At 46.4% G+C, this 18,470-nt stretch overlaps 1 protein-coding gene across 4 annotated transcripts in view; it reads left to right on the top strand.

Moving 5' to 3' along the window:
* The window catches only part of LOC138472877 (lysosomal acid lipase/cholesteryl ester hydrolase-like), a 661,393-nt gene that overhangs the window by 197,324 nt on the left and 445,599 nt on the right, over positions 1-18,470 (top strand). For all 4 annotated transcript variants that reach the window (XM_069611276.1, XM_069611277.1, XM_069611275.1 and 1 more), the window contains exon 6: positions 18,129-18,265. In XM_069611276.1, the coding sequence (XP_069467377.1) occupies positions 18,129-18,265 (137 nt within the window). The remainder of the gene's footprint in view (positions 1-18,128; positions 18,266-18,470) is intronic.

Genomic DNA, 18,470 nt, shown 5'->3' with positions numbered 1-18,470 from the left:
CTCTTGGAAGGCCACTAGCTTTTGGATTCTACTCACATTCTCTCACATCACTGGCTCCACAGGGTTCGAATGTCAGAAGTGCCAAAGGGCTTAAATCGATCTAAATCTTTCTGCACATGCCCAGCTGTCGGCAGAGACATGCTCACCTGTGTATGCACTCATCTGCAAAGCTATCTCTCCGCACACACACTGCACCTCACAACATTACCCTTATCTTGTTGGAGCACCGACAGCCAAAGTCTTTTGATGGAATCATGGCACACCATCTTCTTTAACTCATCTCTGCTGCTACCTGCAGCGAAGTTCATATCATTATACATAAGTTCCTGCCTTCATATTGCATGCCCATGGGAAGACCCATGCTATCCCCCTGCCAGACAGTCCCAGCACATCTGCCTTTCTGACTCATCTACTTATCTCCTTGAGAGTATTTGAAAGGTGGGAGGGTTGGTGCTGGCTAGCATCAGCTCCTGTGCAGTCCCTGTGAGTCAAAGGCTGACACACTACTAGCTTGTCTAGTTTTTGGTGGGACGCCAACACAATCAGTCGAGTTTGCCCGTAACACAGCACCCCATGAGTGACACTTGTGGGAGAGACCGACCATTAGTAACCAGCACTACGTACATGTGTTCCGCCGCTTGGTTAACTGGCTGATAAACACCTCATCCTTAGCTCCATCACCACCATAACCAGCCCCTGTTATTGAAGATCCTCCATTCACTGCAATACTGGGTGAACTAACCCAAGTCGTACCTTTACCTATAACAGACACTTCAATTCATCGGGGCAGCCCTAGACACCAGGTAGTGTAGTGACAACTTTCCCCAAAACGGGGGAGAACCTGCAATACCCCATACTTTAAGGGGTGTTGCAACTTATGAACACCTGGCCTTTTGAAAACAATATAATGTCTGACAGTCTCATAGACACTAGTGGTACTGCTGGCAAGCTTCCTGAAAAGAGAATTGCAGCTGCAACGGTCCCGAAAGACAACTTTTGAATCATTGGTAGCAGGCCCTCTGCTCAAAGGTTCCTTTCAGGTCTGTAAAGTGATTGTGCTACTACTACATCATTCATGCTGTGATTTTCAACTTCTGTTAACTTGATTCCACCATGTTGGTAGACCAGAAACTGGTTCCTGAACTGCTAAACCTAATACTGTGTGCGTAGGGTACAACATATGTGACTTCCTAGATGAAAATGATCATGTTCCCTCCAGCACACAAACATGTTCCTGCATGATGCTTATACTCTTGTAGTTTAAAATGGATAGGCGAGTATCCTCTGTTTTTCAAATGAAATCATTAATGGAAAGACTGCTCGGATGCTACTTTTCAACCATGCCAACCTACCCCAATCTACTTTGCAAAGGTCTACTGTTGAAAAAATGCTAACGTCCCTTGTTGTAATATAACCAGTACATTTAGAGGCCTGGCATTTCCTTCTCAGTACATTGCCTATATTAAAAAAAGATGGAAGAGAGAAAGGTATATTGTTTGTGCCCTAGAGGAGTATGATCGTATGTATGTTGGATGACACGAATGTAGTACTCTCCCCATCCTTCTCATAGGGTGTATCTTGATGCTGTAGACTTTTAACCAATGTTTACTCCGCTTGAGGATGCTTGTTTTATCAACCTCCAAAGGATGATGGGCTAAGTGGGCCTGCCTGGTTTAGGGCCTGCGGCCATGAGCTCAAACTAAGATCTCTGTAGTGGATGCATTACACCACTGAGCCAAATACCTAAATCATTCACACCAGACACGGTCTCTGGCTTTTTAACAGAAGTTCAAATGTCCAATTAACAATACTGGGTGTTTTCAAATTTAATTCTAAACCTTTTTGATCACTCAAAAAGCCATAGTGCAGTGTACACTGTGCATTTCTGAATTTTGATTAACGAACTGGCTTAAATTCCCATTTAATGGCAGGAGACTACCTTGAACTCTGCTACCTTATGACAAACTATTCTTACTTGGTTGTTCTGAGAAGGGTTGGTCGGCATAGCAGCTTTCTTAGATAACAAAACGAAGGGGGTTCTGGGAGTCTCTCTACCAGCACGAACACAGGCCATTGACCTGTTCTTGGGTGGATGGCCCCTGGGAGAGTCTCAACCAGGTCTTTAGCTCACTGTCCCGTTCACAGAGCAGAAATAGCCCTGCATATCAGTCTTTGTCCTGCCCAGGGGCAGTCCAGTTTCTTAGATAACAATAACCTGTGCAAAGATGAGGCAGATATTTGGGGGCCTGTCTTATGCATATTTTTCAATGCAGTCATTAAACTCAATAGAGTACAATCTACATGGCAACAGGCAGTAATGGTCCCTATCTACAAGAAAGGGGGCAGGGACACCCACGCCAATTATAGACCCATTTCTCTCCTGGACACCGCTGGGAATATCTTTGCTAAGGCTGTTCTGTTCCATCTTCAAATGTGGGCAGTTGAAAACAATATAGTTAGTTGTTTACAAGCTGGTTTTCAAAAGCATAACCGTACGGTGGGCCAATGTTTTAGATTATTTTTAGTGATCTGAAAGTACACCGTACTTACACGGATGAATCTATCGGCTGTGTTTGTAGATCTGAAGACCGCCTTTGATGCGGTCTCACGGGAATTCCTTTGGCAGGTTCTACGGAAAAGAAATACCCCAGCCCATTTGATCGCAATAGTTCAGGTGTTATGTTGTAATAATCAAGCAGCTGTAAGATATGGTCTGGCTGATGAGATGACTGCCCCCTTTGCTGTGGTTAGGGGTGTGAGACAAGGCTGCGTCGTCGCTCGCCTCCTATTTAGTAAATATACGGATGAAATTATAACATCTTTATTAGAGGACTGTGTGGACTGCCCAAAGATGGGACAGGATAGATATCCTGCACGATACTCCCTTTCGGCCCCTCTGCCTTCTCTTGCCTCTATCTCTCTGGCACCTGCACAGTTTACAATGGGGTCCTCTGTCCCTTGCACTTCCCTGCCCCCCGTAAGCCTTTCAGGCATGGCAATCTGCTCCACGTTGCCACGCTTAACTCTCGCTCAGCAGTCAAGCACTCTTCCGACATCTGCCACATGTTGGAATAGCTGGACCTTGATGTTCTTGCTCTCACAGAGATCTGGTTTAAGGACAGCTCTATCGCAAGCTTTGACACTCTCCTCCCTGAAGGCTACAAGATTCTCTCTGACCCTCCTCCCTGAAGGCTACAAGATTCTCTCTGAACCCAGGCCCAACAGACCAGGAGGGGAGTTGCCCTAATCTTTCCAGAGTGGATCCCCGTTTCCACCATCCCAACTCAGGCCTATTCCTCTTTCGAATGCCTGGTCCGTAGATTCTCTCTCCTGTCTCCTCTCTTACTCTAGCCACCTTCTACCGGCCACCGGGCCAGTCAACCCTCATCCCGACAACAATATAGTTAGTTCTTTACAAGCTGGTTTTCAAAAGCATAACCGTATGGTGGGCCAATGTTTTAGATTATTTTTAGTGATCTGAAAGTACACCGTACTTGGCATCTTCTCTCCTTTCCTCATCCTCCCAAATCCTCCTGTTCGGGGATCTCAACATTCATCTCGACTCGCCTGACTCTTCATTAGCTTTCCGCAACCTAGGCAACTCGCTATCGCTCTCCATTCTACCTTCTGGTCCAATGCGCACTGCCGGCCACACCTTGGATGCTCTCATCTCCACAGACATTCCTCTACTTTATTCCTCTCACCACACCCCTCTCTCATGGACTGATCACTCTTCTCTCCTCTCACCTGAAGCTTTCCTCTCCTTTAGCACTGCGCACCCTGCACTGCCGCCGACCTTCAAGGTCATCCGACCCATGAAAAAAGTGTCAGTGGCTGCATTTGCCTCCATCTACTCTCCTCCTCCTCCTACTCTTGTGTCTGACTCCCACCCTGATACAGCCCTCTCTAACTTTCACCTTTCAATCTCCAATACCCTCGACATCCTACCCCCTGTTATGAGGGTCTGACTTAAGCCTGCTAAAAAGTACAATTCTTGGTACGACTCTGACCTGCCTGACCTTAAAATGCAAGTGCAGGGCAGCAGAACGGAAATGGGGATCTTCAGGCACACCCTCTGACAAGCTGGCCTGCCGTCTTTTACAAAGGCAATATAGACTCTGCATCCGGTCCAAAAAAAGTCAATATACAAGCCTGCAATCTCTGCGGCATCCAGCAATACAGCAGAACTTTTCAAAGTCTTTAAGAAACTGTCCAATCCTATTGCAGCCTCTTCCTCTACCACACCCACCCAGGCCCTTTGCTCGGCCCTGGCTGCACACTTCATCACCTGTCTCGGGAGGATAGCTCATGTGCAACGTGCTCGCCTTGGAAGCAAGACGACACAGAGCAACACAGGTTTGATCCTTGGGTCCGCACTTAGAAACCTCCGAGTATTAAGCATGTTATAAATAACCTATCATATCATATATCAAAACACAGGACATCCTGTCTTCTCTCTCTCCTCTGCACCATCTCCTGTGCCCCTTCGGCTGCCAGCCCAACCCCCTTCTTCTCTCATCCCTCTCCCCTGGCACACCTGAGGAGGTCTCTAGACAAGTCCGGTCTATGAAAGCTGCTTCCAAACAGGTAGACCCCTGCCCCTCCAAAACCATCAAGGACAACATTGACTCGCTAGCTGCAGCCTTGGCAGACCTCTGCAATCTCTCCTTCGCCACTGGAGCCTTCCCCACTTCTCTCAAACATTCCCTTGTGCACCCTCTACTCAAACCTCTGTCGACCTTACTATTCCGGCTAACTATCGCCATCACTCCTTTCCTGGGCTAACTCCCGGAGAAGTTGGCTATCTCTCAGCTTTTACCCTCTGTTGGTTGTCTCCATGACCATCAGTCTGGCTTTAGACCATGCAGAGGCATGGAAACGGCTCTTCTGAACACCTGTGAAGACCTGCTCTCAAACCTTGACTTTAGCTCTCCCACTGTCCTCATTCATCTTGACCTCTCCTCTGCTTTCAATATGGTAAACCACAACATCCTGATCTCCCGTCTCCATGAGACCCTGGGCATCACTGATCAAGCCCTGGCGTGGCTAGCATCCTTGCTCTCTGACCTTTGTTCCCAGGTAGAACTCGGTTCATTTCTCTCCACTATTACTCTCTCTACCTGTGGTGTCCCCCCAGGGATCTAATCTATCCCACTGGTTTTTCAATGCCTTTGGCCCATATGACCTCTGCCTTGACCTCCAACTTTCAGTGTTATGCGGATGACACACAGCTCTCTTTCAGGCTACCCTCAGCCCCTTCTTCCTCCTCCTCGCTCACCCCGGACTGTCTGTGCGCAATTCAGTCCTGGGGTGCTGCCAAAGATCTCTGCCTTCATGCCAGTAAGACAGAGCCTGCACCCTCACCCACTAGTGAGGCAAGACATCTGGGGATAATCTTCGACTCTACTCTCTCCTTCTATTCCCACATTTCGGACATGTCCAAAAAATCTCACTACCAGCTGCACCCCCTCAGAGGTATTCTACCTTTTCTCACTTTCCCGCAGAGGCTCACTGTCTCCAGAGCCGTGGTTCTCTGCAGGCTGGACTACTGCAACCGTCTCTTTCTAAACCTTCCCACCTCTACCCTTCGACCTCTTCAACTTATCCAGAACAGTACCGCAAGACTTAGCCTTGGCCTCAAGCCCAGGCACCGCATCTCTCCGGCACTTAAATTAATCCACTGGCTCCCTGGGTCTGCAAGGATCAAGTTCAAGTGCCTCTTCATAGTCCACAAGGCTTTCTGGGGCCAGGGCCCCTACTATCTACAACGCTCTCTTGCTAAATACTCTCCCTCCAGAGTCCCCTGCTCAACCTCCTCCAACTCTGCGGATGAGGCGCTTTTCCAGACCGAGATTCCGGGGCAGATCCTTATCCTCTGCAGGCGCCTCCCTCTGGAACAGCCTACCTGTCTTTGTCTTGAGCCAGACCTCCTTAAGTTCCAGAAACTCCTCAAGACTTTCCTCTTCCTCTTTCTTTCTCCCTCTCCCTTGCTAACCTCCTTTCACTTCTCTCCTGCTTCACTCCTTTTTTCTCTTCCCCCACAACCTGTTCAGTCAGCTGACTGGTTGCCTGGTGCACCTCCAGAGCCTCACAGGTCCCTGGCTCCCCCACCAGTCCTGCACATGCCTCCAAGCATCCGCACTCTGCCTTGCATTACTGCACTCAGAATACATTCCATGAGAGTGGAACCCACTGTGCGCTTAATCCTGCCACTTAACCCTGGCCCCTGCTGGTCTGGGCGCACTTGCCCCCCCCCGCCTCCCTCACACTTCTGTATGCGTACTTGCAAGACCTTTAATGTACTAGGCTTAGCATGTTTTGTCTGTCCTGTCTTCCTCCCCTCCCTAGCTTGCTGTGCCTGCATGCATAGGCGCATTGATGACCAACCTTTTGTTCTTTTGTTCCTCTCCCCCCTCTCTTTGTCACGCACTTAGACTAGTAAAAATGCCCTGACTTAGTATGCTAGTTATTGCTGTTAGATCATTCGGAATCTTCAAGGCCTAAGAATGACGACAATAATCCCCTTGTTCCCTTCCTGCCTTGAAGCTCTTTGAAGCACTTCACTTGTGTACACGCGCTTTACAAATAAACAATTACAATTGCTATTCTTTTTTTAAAACATTTTTATTGTGTTTTCTGTGTACGTATCCCTTTTTCCGCTATACGTAGTTGTAGGGATCCTGCCTGTTTCTTAATCTCGCCCTGTTCACCAGTTAATATTAAGAGCTCAGATTTCTATCTATTCACGTTTAGCCCTGATATTGCACCAAAGCTTTCTAGCTTCTGTATCGCCTCTTGTAGGGATCAGATTGGGTCAGTTAGTGCCAGTGACATATCGTCGGCATACGCCACCACTTTATGGGATCTCCCAGCCATTTCTATCCCTTTCAATACAGTTGATTCTTGGAGTCTGATTAGAAGGGGCTCTAGGAATATGGCATACAGTAACGGTGACAATGGGCAGCCCTGTTTAGTCCCCCTGGATATCTTGATTCCCCTGTGACCTCTCAGTTTATCGCTATTCTAATGGAGGGAGATTTGTACTTTGCTGGGACAATTTTTATATATCGCTCCCCTATCCCCATACGTTTTAGTGTGCGGAAGAGAAGTGACCATTCTACGCGGTGGAATACCTTTTCAGCGCCCACCAAAAGCAATACTGCAGGGGTCTTAGTTATGCCAATCTTCTCCACCAGATTAATAATTTGTCTAGTATTATCATGGGTTTGTCTTCCTTGAATGAAGCCAGATTGGTCTAAGTTAATCAATTCTGGCAGTAGGTGAGATGATCATTTTCTTATACAGTTTCAAATCGAGGTTTATGAGGGCAATTGGGCGGTAAGATGCCGGTTGTGTTGGATCCTTCCCCTGTTTGTGAAATACCTGGATTTTGGCCTCATTCATGTATCCAATGATGTTCCCCACCTCTTTGAATGAGTTAAATAACCTTGTCAGGAATGGTGTTAGTATATCAGCAAATTTCCTATAGAAGATGGCAGTAAATCCATCGTGGCCTGGGGCTTTGTTTAATGGCAGTCCTTCTATGGCCTTTTTTACCTCCTCTTCATTAATTTCCCTATCCAGGGATTGTGTACACGTATCGGCTATGGTCATATTATTTAGATACGATTCTTGTTGTTCGCCATCTGGGTTGTCTGTCTTGCAGAGGGATTGATGATAATCTTTAATCTCCCCTGATTTATTTTGAATGGTTTTGATCGTTAGGTGATTTTGTTTGGTTCTCAATTGCCTAGCTAAGAGTTTGTCCGCCTTATTAGCCTTCATAAAGAACCTATGTTTTAGGTATAGCAGACTATTCTGTGCTTGTTTCGTGCATATATTTTCAAGTTGGCCCTGCGCATGTCTTAGGGCCCTCTTCAGCTTGTTACTGGGGTTCCTAGATATTTCCCTCTGGATGTTGCTAAGCTTCCCCTCAAGTTCCCTTTCCCATTGTTGCCTCTGCTTATCCCTGGCTGCCTTCAGGGCAATCATATGGCCCCTCACCACTGACTTTAGGGCATCCCACATCATACCCTGTGACACCTCCTCCTTATCGTTGAGTTTGAGATACTCTGTTATCCTTTCTCTGATATTGTTCTCCACTATGGGGTCTTGAAGGAGGTCTTGCGGAAGCCTGCATCTCCACAGCCCCTTGTTTCTACCTGGTAGCGTGATCTCTAACCGCAAGGGGGCATGGTCTGAGATCGAAATAGGCCCCATGTCCATTTCTTTGATCCTCCCTAGTCCTGAACACCACATTTACCCCTGTGTTCTCACCCGGATTCCGATGGATATCCCCGGTCGGGCCGCGGGTGCTGACTGGTCATTGCGTTGGTTTTCTGTCCCCGTCAGGGGGGTAGTATCCCAACCCGCATGATGGGGCTGGCCACTTTTCCGTTACCCTCTTTACTTGTGTCCATGGTGTTTCTGTTTGGGATATATCGTCTTCCATTCCCACAGTCGCCTTCACGGTCCTTCCTTTGTCATAGGGTTCTCTGATTCTGTTTATTCTTCTCGAGGATGTAATATGTGCAAACCTTCGCCGCATGTGGTCACTCTGTGCTGCTTGCCCTCGCACGCGAAGAGAAGGACGAAAGGTTAGGTCCATTTATATCTTATCTGTTTGGCTGCCATTTCCCTCACCAACGGGGCCATCTCCCTTCTTTTTTGAAGAGTTACTTGGGCCAGGTCCTGGAAGAGCTGGATTTCTACTCTGTTCGTTCTGATGTGGTCCACCCCTCTAGCATTCCGTAATATTTGTTCCTTCTGTGGATGGGAGGAGAGGGCGCCCAGCACATCTCAGGGGCGTGCGCCAGGTTCCCCGGTTCTTTGCGGGCCCACGCTATGTATCCTGTCTATCAAGATTTCCTCTTCGTCGCCCGTCGCAAAGAATGTCTTTAAATACTTGTTGCATGGCCTCCTTGAGGTCCTTGTCCTCCACCAACTCAATCATGTTCTTAATTCGGATGTTGGATCTGTGTGAGCAGTTTTCCAGGTCCTCACACTGGAGCTCAAGGTTGTGTGTGAGGCGCACCAAATGTTCTTGAGTCTCATTGCTTTGTTGCGTTTCTTCCTCCTTATTTTGGACCACTCTTTCTAGGGTGTCCTCGAGTTACTCTATTTTAGCTACATCTGTCCTTAGTTCTTGAACCGCTTGTTTCATATCTTCTTTAATTGAAGTAAATTGTTCCTGCACCATGGAATGAATTTCTCTTAGGGATCCATGAACCAGGCCTGCATATCTTCTTTTGTGGCCGCTGTTGATTGCGTTGGGGTCCGTTCCTGATCCGGCAGCGTTTCCTCTTGAGTCCTCCCGTTGCTGGAGGTGGAATTGTCATTGGACCACATCTGGATCAAACGTGGGTCCTGTCTGGGTGCTTCATGTTGAGGGGTGGCCTGACCTCTTTTTCCTCTTGATTTGGACATCCATCCTCTTTATTAATGGCACTTGGACCCTTCTATTGTATCCTGCCTTCTTTTTCTGGACCGTCTGCTTTGTTCTCAGTTCTCTCCCTTCAACAGACTGATTTCTTTTTACTTTCCGGTCCATGCTGCCTTCTGCGGGAATGGAGTAACCCCTCTGCGATGCTGCTTGCGGAGCTGCTTTGTTCTATAGTGAGAGGGGGAAAGTTGGGTCGTCCCCTTATACTGCAGGGTGCCCGTTAGTTGAGGCGTTAGCCGGCCCTTACTTGCTGGTAAAGGTTATGGCCAGGCCTTCATTGGGGAGAGCGCAGGTCCTGTGTATGGTGTTGGTAGGTTCAAATGTTCACTGCCTTATGGGTCTTTGTGTGGGGGTGAGCTATAGCGCTCTCACGTTAGTCTGAATCGTCGCAATGTCCGCGGTGGTGAAGAGAGTGTTCTCTGCCTCCCTGTATGTTTCCCATGTTGCTCCGCTGTGCCGTTGGTGTGAATGCAGTTGGATTGTGGCTTTGTGGGTCCGGTCCCCTCTTCCAGCGGGGGCTCCCCTTTCTTAGCTGACTTAGTTACTAATCTTCTCCCCGCCTGTATCCTAACGCACTCTGGCAAAGTGCACTCTTTGCTGCGCATTCTCTGTTGGCTCCCCCTTGGGGGGGCGGGGGGGGAGATTCTCTTTCTGGGCATGGGTGGGTGGGGGTTGGGTGATCTGCCTCAATGAGGGGGGGGTCACTGTGTTGCCCCCTCTCTGACCTTCTTTAATTTCTTATTATTTATTAGAAAGATCCACAGTGGCAATTGGCCTTGAGGTTGGCGGAGGTAGGGGGCTTAGCTGTTGGGAAGTGTATGCTCTGTTCCCCCGCTTGGCCGCTTCGTATAATCTCAGCGCTATCCCTTTTCTTTTGCTCCTTAAAGCACCCTCACCATGTTATTTTTCTTATTACTGCCATGTGCTTCTGTTGGGATCCCCAGCCACCTGCATAGGGCTGCCTGTGCTTATTTCACTGCTGGGCCCTTCGCCTGGTCAGGGAGAGAGTGTGCCCCTTTCCCCCCATCCCCGTGCCCTGGGGAGTGCTTGCTACCTTGCTTAGTGGTCCCTTCCGTCCCGTTCAGAATCGTTCTGCCGGCCCCCACATGACAGGGAGTATTCTTACACTGCAGTGATTCGGCACCCTGTGTTGTCAGAAGGGGGAGCAGGAGTGTTCCTCTGCCCCAACCGGGGGTTATATGGCAACCCGTTGACCCGCTCAGTTTTGTGGGGTGGGTGGGCGACCTCCTCTCAAACTATGTGCCGCTGCTTTCGGCCCCCCGTTCAGTCCCATCTGTTCGGCTTTGATGGTCACTTCTGAGCAGCCGCTCTTGGCAGGCCTATGCCGTCCAGCCCTCTGTGGTTAACGCGATCCTCCTCCATGCAGGATGTTTTCCCCTTGCTCCTCGTTTTCACGGGTTTCTTCCTTGTTTGTCTGCACGCCTCCTTTTGAGTCCGGTCATATGCGCCCACCCTCCGCCGGGATGTTCATGTGGGGTGAGGCCTCTTGTAGTAGCCCTCGCTCCCTGCCTCGTAGTGTGTGTTGTTGGGCGGGCCAGGATCTGTTGGTGGCTGAGTGTCCGCGCTCTTCCGTTTCTCTTGTGGCTAGGATTCTGGGCCAGCCCCCCTGCAGGGCCTCTCCGGCAATGTGCTCCGGCTGCTTTGAAGTTCCTTTATTTTATGGCTTTATAGTTGCAACCCGGCGGGAGAGAGACACTCACAAACGTCTTTGCCACGGCCGCTATCTTGGAATCCTACAATTGATATTCAATGCAGATGACACTGTATTATTGTCCACCACCCCTCGGGGTCTGAAGACCTGTTTGACCATTTTTATGAAGAAATGTAGAGACCTTGACCTAAGCCTGAATGCCGAAAAAACATGGGTCATGGTCTTTAAACCTAAATTTGCCAAGCACTGTAACCTGAGTATTAATGTGGAGGGGCGATTATTGGACAAGTCAAATTCTTTGATTACCTGGGCATTAGATTTAGTGAGAATGGTCTTTGGACCTCACAGGTAGATAAGGCATGTTCAACGTTGGGGAAGCAAGGTGGAGCTATATCATTCTATTAATAGGCATGGGAGAGGGGCACTCCACCCTCCCATTGAACTATAAAATAAACAAACCTTTCCTGCCTCTCTATGGCCCTGAATTGATTGTGGGGCAATGCTAATATAATAAGCCTGAATAGAGAAGAAAATATATTTTTTTAAACGCCTTTTATATATATCTCAAAGTACTCCTAATGCCCTTTTACATTTAGAGCTTGATGTATGCCCAGTCGATGACCAAGTCTCTTTACACTTAATATGGTATTGGGTGAGGCTTTGGAGCACCAATGGGATGGGAAAGTATCAAGATGCCCTGAAACATCTTTTGCGTCTCGAGGGTGGCAAAAGTATTCCTTGGGTAGCTTATGTTAAAAAAAAAAAATTTTAAAAAAAAGAAACTTGTTTAAATTGAATGTTGCTAGACTGTGGGAGGAACCACACCGTGCAAATAAGGCTGCTTCCAGAAGAATTAATGCAACAACCATTGTGCTCTCGAGGAAGAAGAGGATTGATGACAATAAGCTACATTTAGGTGTAGACTATCTTTTTCGCAAATTTGAGTTTGGCCTGGAAAGTTATCGGAATTATTTGAGCCCTCTTTATGAGAGATCTCTCTATGCCTGTCTCAGCTTTGGGACATTATGAACAGCTTCAGCAGCGAATAAATGGACTGTGGGAAGCGGGGAGAGATCCAGAATTTGTCTTCTGTGGACTGGGAGAGGAGACGAAAGATAATTTGTTAATTTTTTGTTATGTGCTAAAGCCCCTGAGAGTATGATACATGTGCCCCTTGTTTAGGGAAGCGGGAATTTGCACAATCAATGAAGCTCTGGAAATTTGTAGGGGATGTTCTATTCCGTACATTGTGAATTGTGTGGCTAGCTTTAAAGGAATGGTGCAGTCAGAAATATTAATTGATAAAATGATTGGCAATAGTCTAAAACGTAGTTCAGACATATTTTGAATGGAAGTTCTTATGTAAACAATTTGAGAAAACGAGGCTCAAAGTGTTTACATGGGAGGATCCATTTTGTGATTTCAGGCAGCCTCCTCAGCTCTGCCCTTGCCGTACTAAACAAGCAGCAAAAGCCCCCTATTGGGAGCTTTTGCTTACTAGTTCAGTTTATTATTTATATAGCGCACCATACCCTAGGACATCAGGGCGCAACAGACAAGAATATGCTCAACTTAGTTACAAATACATGATAAGTAGGAAAGTAAAGACATCATCAAGTTACAATAGGCAGGTATGTACAAGGCAGGATCAGGGTCAAGGAGCAATGAGGTAACATGTGCCTGTATCCTGGATAGTCGTATGGTTATGATATACAGTTGTGTCAGGGGAGGTGCATCTAAGAAGTCATGCAGGTTGGAGTAGTTAGATGTCATTAGCTCTCAGCCACCTGGTCAGGTTCTGTCTGAAGTTAGCGAAGGGCTGAGGTTCTCTGATGCCATAGGGGAGGGAGTTCCACAGCTGCGCAGCCTTGACTGGGAAGCTATGTCCTCCTATAGTGGAGAGTTTGAATCGCGGAACTTGGAGACAGTTCGCGTTAGCTGTTCTGGTTGGTCTGGTTGAGGTTCTTTTACATAACCTGTCCATGAGTAGGGTGGTGCTTTATTGTTGAGGCACTTGTGCGTGAGGGAGACGATCTTGAGTTGAATTTTATCAGAAGTGGATAGCCATTTGTATTCTCTTCTTCCAGAGGATATATGCTCCTTTCTGTTAATCTTGAGCGCTGCTCTCAAGGCATTGTTCTGGAGGACTTTAATTTTGTGGATGGTCTGTTTATTTGCCCCAATGTATAGTCCGTTGCAACAATCCAATTTGGATAGTATAAGGGCTCTGGCAAGTGTGATGCAGCTGTCTGTGGAAAGGAGTTGCTTACTAGCTCTGATAAGTTTGCATGTGTATGCCAAAGCAGAGGCTAGAGAGTTACTTGTTTGAGTTAACTTGTTTGGCAAAGTTCATGGTGGCGTCTAGGTAAAATCCTAGAGTTTTCACTCCGTTAGCTACTTTTATGATGTTTCCATCAATAATGAAGTTGGCGTAGTCCGGGCTAAGTTTGGATATATAGGTTGGGGTGCCTAGGATGATAAACTCAGTTTTATCATCGTTCAGGCATAGGCCGTGGGTGGCCATCCAAGCCTGAACGATGCTATAGATTCTATTCACTAGAGCCCAGATCCTTGGCGTAGACTCCTGAGAGCGGGAGGAGGATCTGGGTATCGTCTGCATAGTTAGTGTAGGCGATACCCAGATGATCCATTTCGTCAAAGAGGGGCTTCGTGAAAACATTGTAGAGAGTAGGTGACACACAGGAGCCTTGTGGTACTCCGCAGGTTATAGGGATTGGATCTGCTGAGGCTGATGGAGAGAAGACTCTCATAGTCCGGTTACTCAGAAATGATTTGATCCATGTTATAGCCTCTTTAGAGAAATGGGCTGCAGAGTCAAGGTGGCTACATAAGACTGTATGGTCAACTAAGTCGAATGCAGCTGATAGGTCCAGAAGGAGGAGTAGGGCTGCTTGGCATTGTCTCTGCATTCATCTATTTGGGCCTTAAGAGCTATAAGAGCTGTCTCAGTCCCATGTTGCGGGCGGAATCCAGATTGGCGGGTTCCGAGTAGGTGGTTGGATTCTAGCAAGTTTTGTATTTGCATGTAGGCCACTTTGTCTAGAATTTTTAGAAGAAAGGCCACAGTCGTAATGGGCCTGAAGTTTGTGGGAATGGCAGGGTCGAGGGTTTGTTTCTTTAATAGTGGCAATACCCAGGACTCTTTTAAATTGTTCGGTACCGTGCCTGTGGTAAAGGAGGAATTGATGAGTTTGGTTATAAATGGCGATAGTTCTCTCGCAGCATCCTTAATAAGTTGTGCTGGGCATTGATCCCCTTTACAGTTGGAGGGTTTAAGTCCCAGATTGACCTTTTCTACTTCAATGGTCGATATCTTAGAGAAGCAGAAGCAGACTTCTTGGTTGGGCTGTGGTGGGGGCACTAAACTCTGAGGGATATGGGGCGTTAGAGATGCTTTCTTGAGAGCAATTTTAGTTTGTAAATTAGCTACTTTATTTGTTAAGGCAAGTTGTATACTGGAGCACCATTTTTTGTCCTTGGTGCAGTTTTCTTGGGGCACTATAGGGGTTTCCAATTCTTTCAGAATGCTGAATTCTCTGACACTAGATTTCGATTGAGATATTCTGGTATTGTAAGTTTCCTGTTTGGCTAATAGTATTTCTTTCTTGTATTGGGAAGAGGCTTTGGAGAGGTTAAGTTTATTTTCGACTGATGGGGAGAGTCTCCAAGCGTTTTCAAGTTTTCTTTTAGTCAGCCTAAGGTTTTTTAGATGAGGACTGTACCATGAGTTGAGGTGCTTTTTTGGTTTGCTCTTCCTTAATTTGAGCGGGGCTATGTGGTCAAGGGCTGAATTCATATCTTCATTATACTGTTCAACTAACACATTAGGATCCATAATGTCTGGGAATGAATTCAGTTTAGGTATTATGACGGGCCTCAATTTTTCCGCTTTCATGAGTTTTTTGTTCCTCGTGGGCACGGGTTGGGCAAGTAAGGACTGGGCATTAGCAGGGTTAGTCGTCACTGTGAATAAAAGCAGGTGGTGGTCTGTCCAGATCTGAGGTACAGAGTCTGTGATATTTATTTTGCAGTTGTGTTCCGCTATCCAATCAAGGATTCAACCTTTATTGTGGGTGGGTAAATGACTTTCTGGGAGAATCCCAGCTCTTTCAAAGTCAAGGCGATCACCGTAGATTGGATATCCTTTGAGTCATTATAGCCTACATTAAAGTCACCTAGCACTATTGTTTGGGATGTATTTTTTAGGTTATTGGACAGGGATGTAGAAATGTCTCAGCGAAGGTTCCAATAGACCTGGCGGTCTATAGATAAGAATGATGTTTAGTGTTTGGGAGTTAGCAATGGCTATTTTGACAGTGAGGCATTCGCAAGATTTCATAGTAGTGGTTGTGATAATTGTCCCATCTACGCTGATCTTAGCTATAATTGCCAGGCCTCCACCTCGGGAGGTATGTCTGTCAGCTCGTAGAATTGTGTAGTTGTCCGGAACTGCTAATGATAGGGCAGGGCCTGCCGCATCATGTAACCAGGATTCTGAGATGGCCAGGAAATCTAGGTTGTCTGTAAGAATGATATCTGATATCTCTGTTGCGTGTGCGACTAGAGACCTAGCGTTTATAAGCGCTCCTTTGAGATAGGGATTGTGGCTTTCGAGGTTAGGGCAGGTAGTATTGTGTCTGTCTTTGGTGGTCTGTTTGGTGCCATTTAGTAAGGGTCTTTTAGGATTGGAATATTTCCTGGTTTGTTCTGTAGTTACCTTCAAGGGTAACTGTTTTTTAAGGAATTTTAGCTGTTCAATTTTCTTAGCTGGTAGCTCATGCAGTTTGGACAGACGAGCACGTAGTCTTAGGTTTCTGTCTGCAGTATTACATGGCATTTGTGAGGTAGTACTTTCTTGATACTGGTTCATTTTAAGTCCTGTATTAGGTTGTTGTGTGTCGAGCATGATGAGGTAGGTGGGATGGGTGGTGGCGCAGAGGCTCAAAGTGTTCACTTTAGTGGCCAGGCTAAGTGTTTGTACTACTAGTATGATGGAGAGGGTGATGTACAGTGTTGGCCAAGGTGGCCTGTAGAGGGCGGCTGTAGTACGTTTGCCTAAACCCAGGGTGAACATGCTAAGTGGCTGGGTAGAGGCAGTATTCCGGCTATTCAGGCTAAAAGCGACTATCAGGCTGAGTGCGGTTTCATTTGTCGGAATACAGTTAAAATGGTTACGTCCAAGCAGGCTAAATGCGACTATCAGGCTAGGTGCAGTTACTGCAGCCAGAGCAGAGCTGAGGAGGCTGCCTTCACTTTCATTTTACGTTTTCTGTGATCCCCAAGCCCAGGGGAGCACAGAAAACGTAAGATGAAGGCAAAAAGCAGAGGCGCTGCAATTAAAAATAGAACATTGTTGTATGTGTGATTGCCGTGGTTGGAAAACCACGGAAATCATAAATACAACAACGTTGTTGTTCTGACAGTGGTAGCTTGCATTTACAAATCCAAAAACGTTGTTATTCTGAATGCGGCAGCTTTTGCTTGGAGTCTCCTGGATTCCCTCAGGGTTGGGGGAGCCCAGGAGACTCCACACGAAAGCTGCCACAGTGAGAAGCACTGCAGCATTTCAAAACACCCGCGTTGTGTTTCTGCCTGCAGCGGCTTTCACTTTGGGGCTCCCCCCGGGGAGCCCGAGAGCCCCAAAGTGAAAGCCGCTGCAGGCAGAAACACTGCGGCATGGAAACACAACCGCGTTGTTCCTGCCTTGGCTTTCACTTTGGGTCTCCGGGGCACCCAAAGTGATAGCCACGGCAGGTAGAAACATAACGCGGTTGTGTTTCAAAAACGCTGCAGTTTTTCTTTCTAAGTTTCTCAGGCTCCTCCGGCTCGGAGGAGCGCGAGAAACTTAATAAGAAAAACTGCAGTGTTTTTAAACACAACAACGTTGTATCTATGTTTGCCCAGGGGGCTCCAAGCTGAAGCTACCGTAAACATAGATACAATGTTTTAAAAGCTGCAGTTTTATTTCCAAGTTTTCCAGGCTCCTCCAGCCCGGAAAACTTATTAAAAAAAACTGCAGCTAGTGCTTATTTAAAAAATGAAATGAGCACTTACCGAGATGCAGCTTTCCTGCCTGCATTCTCTGGTTTCCGTCCTCCGAGTCCAGTACCAATGAAGCAAAAGCCACCCAGTGGTAGCTTTTGTTTACTACAGCTGGCTGGCTTTTGCTTCATTAGTGCCGCACAGGCAGCATCCATTTCACAAAATGGATGCCTCCTAGTGCTTCCCATTTTAAAGTTTGAGCTTCATTTGCTTGGAAGTCATCAAATGAGGCAATTCTGTGTTGAAATGATTAGACCTATATATTGGAATTAGCGTCAAATGTTATTAAGAGCCATTAAGGGTGTGATTGTATTCTCCCTACTAGACTCTGGAGTGTGGCTATATTTATTGTTTTTTCCACTATGCACTTTAATCAGATTATTTTGCTTGTTTGGCACTGAATTTGTGTCTGGTTGTGTTTTAATATTATCTTGTGGTTGTACCTATGTTTTAATTGTATGAACTTTTATGGCTCTTATGCGGAAATAATGTTTATTGCTGATGATGAATAACCAAAAACATCTCTGTGCTTTTAAACCATACTGCACTTTTGGAAGACCAACTGTTTAGAAATGTTTAAGTTGAGCAGACTGCCCAAATAAAGCCTAGTTATGTGGTGTTCCATTCAATATCACACTTTCTGCAGTTGTATTCTGCTTGTTTTCATCATTTCATACTATATACAGTACCTTTGCTTTCCTGTATTAAGGGAAGCTAAACATGGTGGTTTTGGGCTGGGTATTAATAATGCAATCCAACTGTTGTTCAGTATGTTACACATATTTCAAGGAGCAATGCATTTAGGTGTACTGTGCTTGAATGGGTATAGTCCCACAGTTCCTTAGGCCATTCTGGATATCCACACTTACCAGTGATTCTTACTTGTTAAAACATATTTTTTCTTGAAATTATTTTGCAGTTATCCCATTGATGTTCCTTTCTTCTTCTCAGGATTCATAGCATTTTCAACAATGCCAGAACTGGCAAAGAAAATCAAAATGTTTTTTGCTCTGGCACCAGTAGCTACAATTTCATTTTCCAGTAGCCCATTGGTCAAACTAGGGCATGTTCCAGAGTTTTTTGTCAAGGTACGTTATCTTCCTTTGATATTGTGCATGCGGAATATAGTACAGTAAGAGTATGTTTGCAAATATATATTTGTGTTGCTCTCACCTTCTTTCTCTTCTGCATGTTACATTTGGTACCAAAGAACACATGAATACAGGGAGAGGTTTCAGCACCTTTATTTTCTTAGAGGTAACAGTGGGAGTGACAACCTTTGGGGAAGAACAA

Source organism: Ambystoma mexicanum, chromosome 8, assembly GCF_040938575.1.
Source record: "Ambystoma mexicanum isolate Mex_15411 chromosome 8, UKY_AmexF1_1, whole genome shotgun sequence".
Lineage (NCBI taxonomy): Eukaryota > Metazoa > Chordata > Amphibia > Caudata > Ambystomatidae > Ambystoma > Ambystoma mexicanum.
Note: the sequence above shows the minus strand (reverse complement) of the source record. Positions and strands in the feature narration are given on the sequence as shown.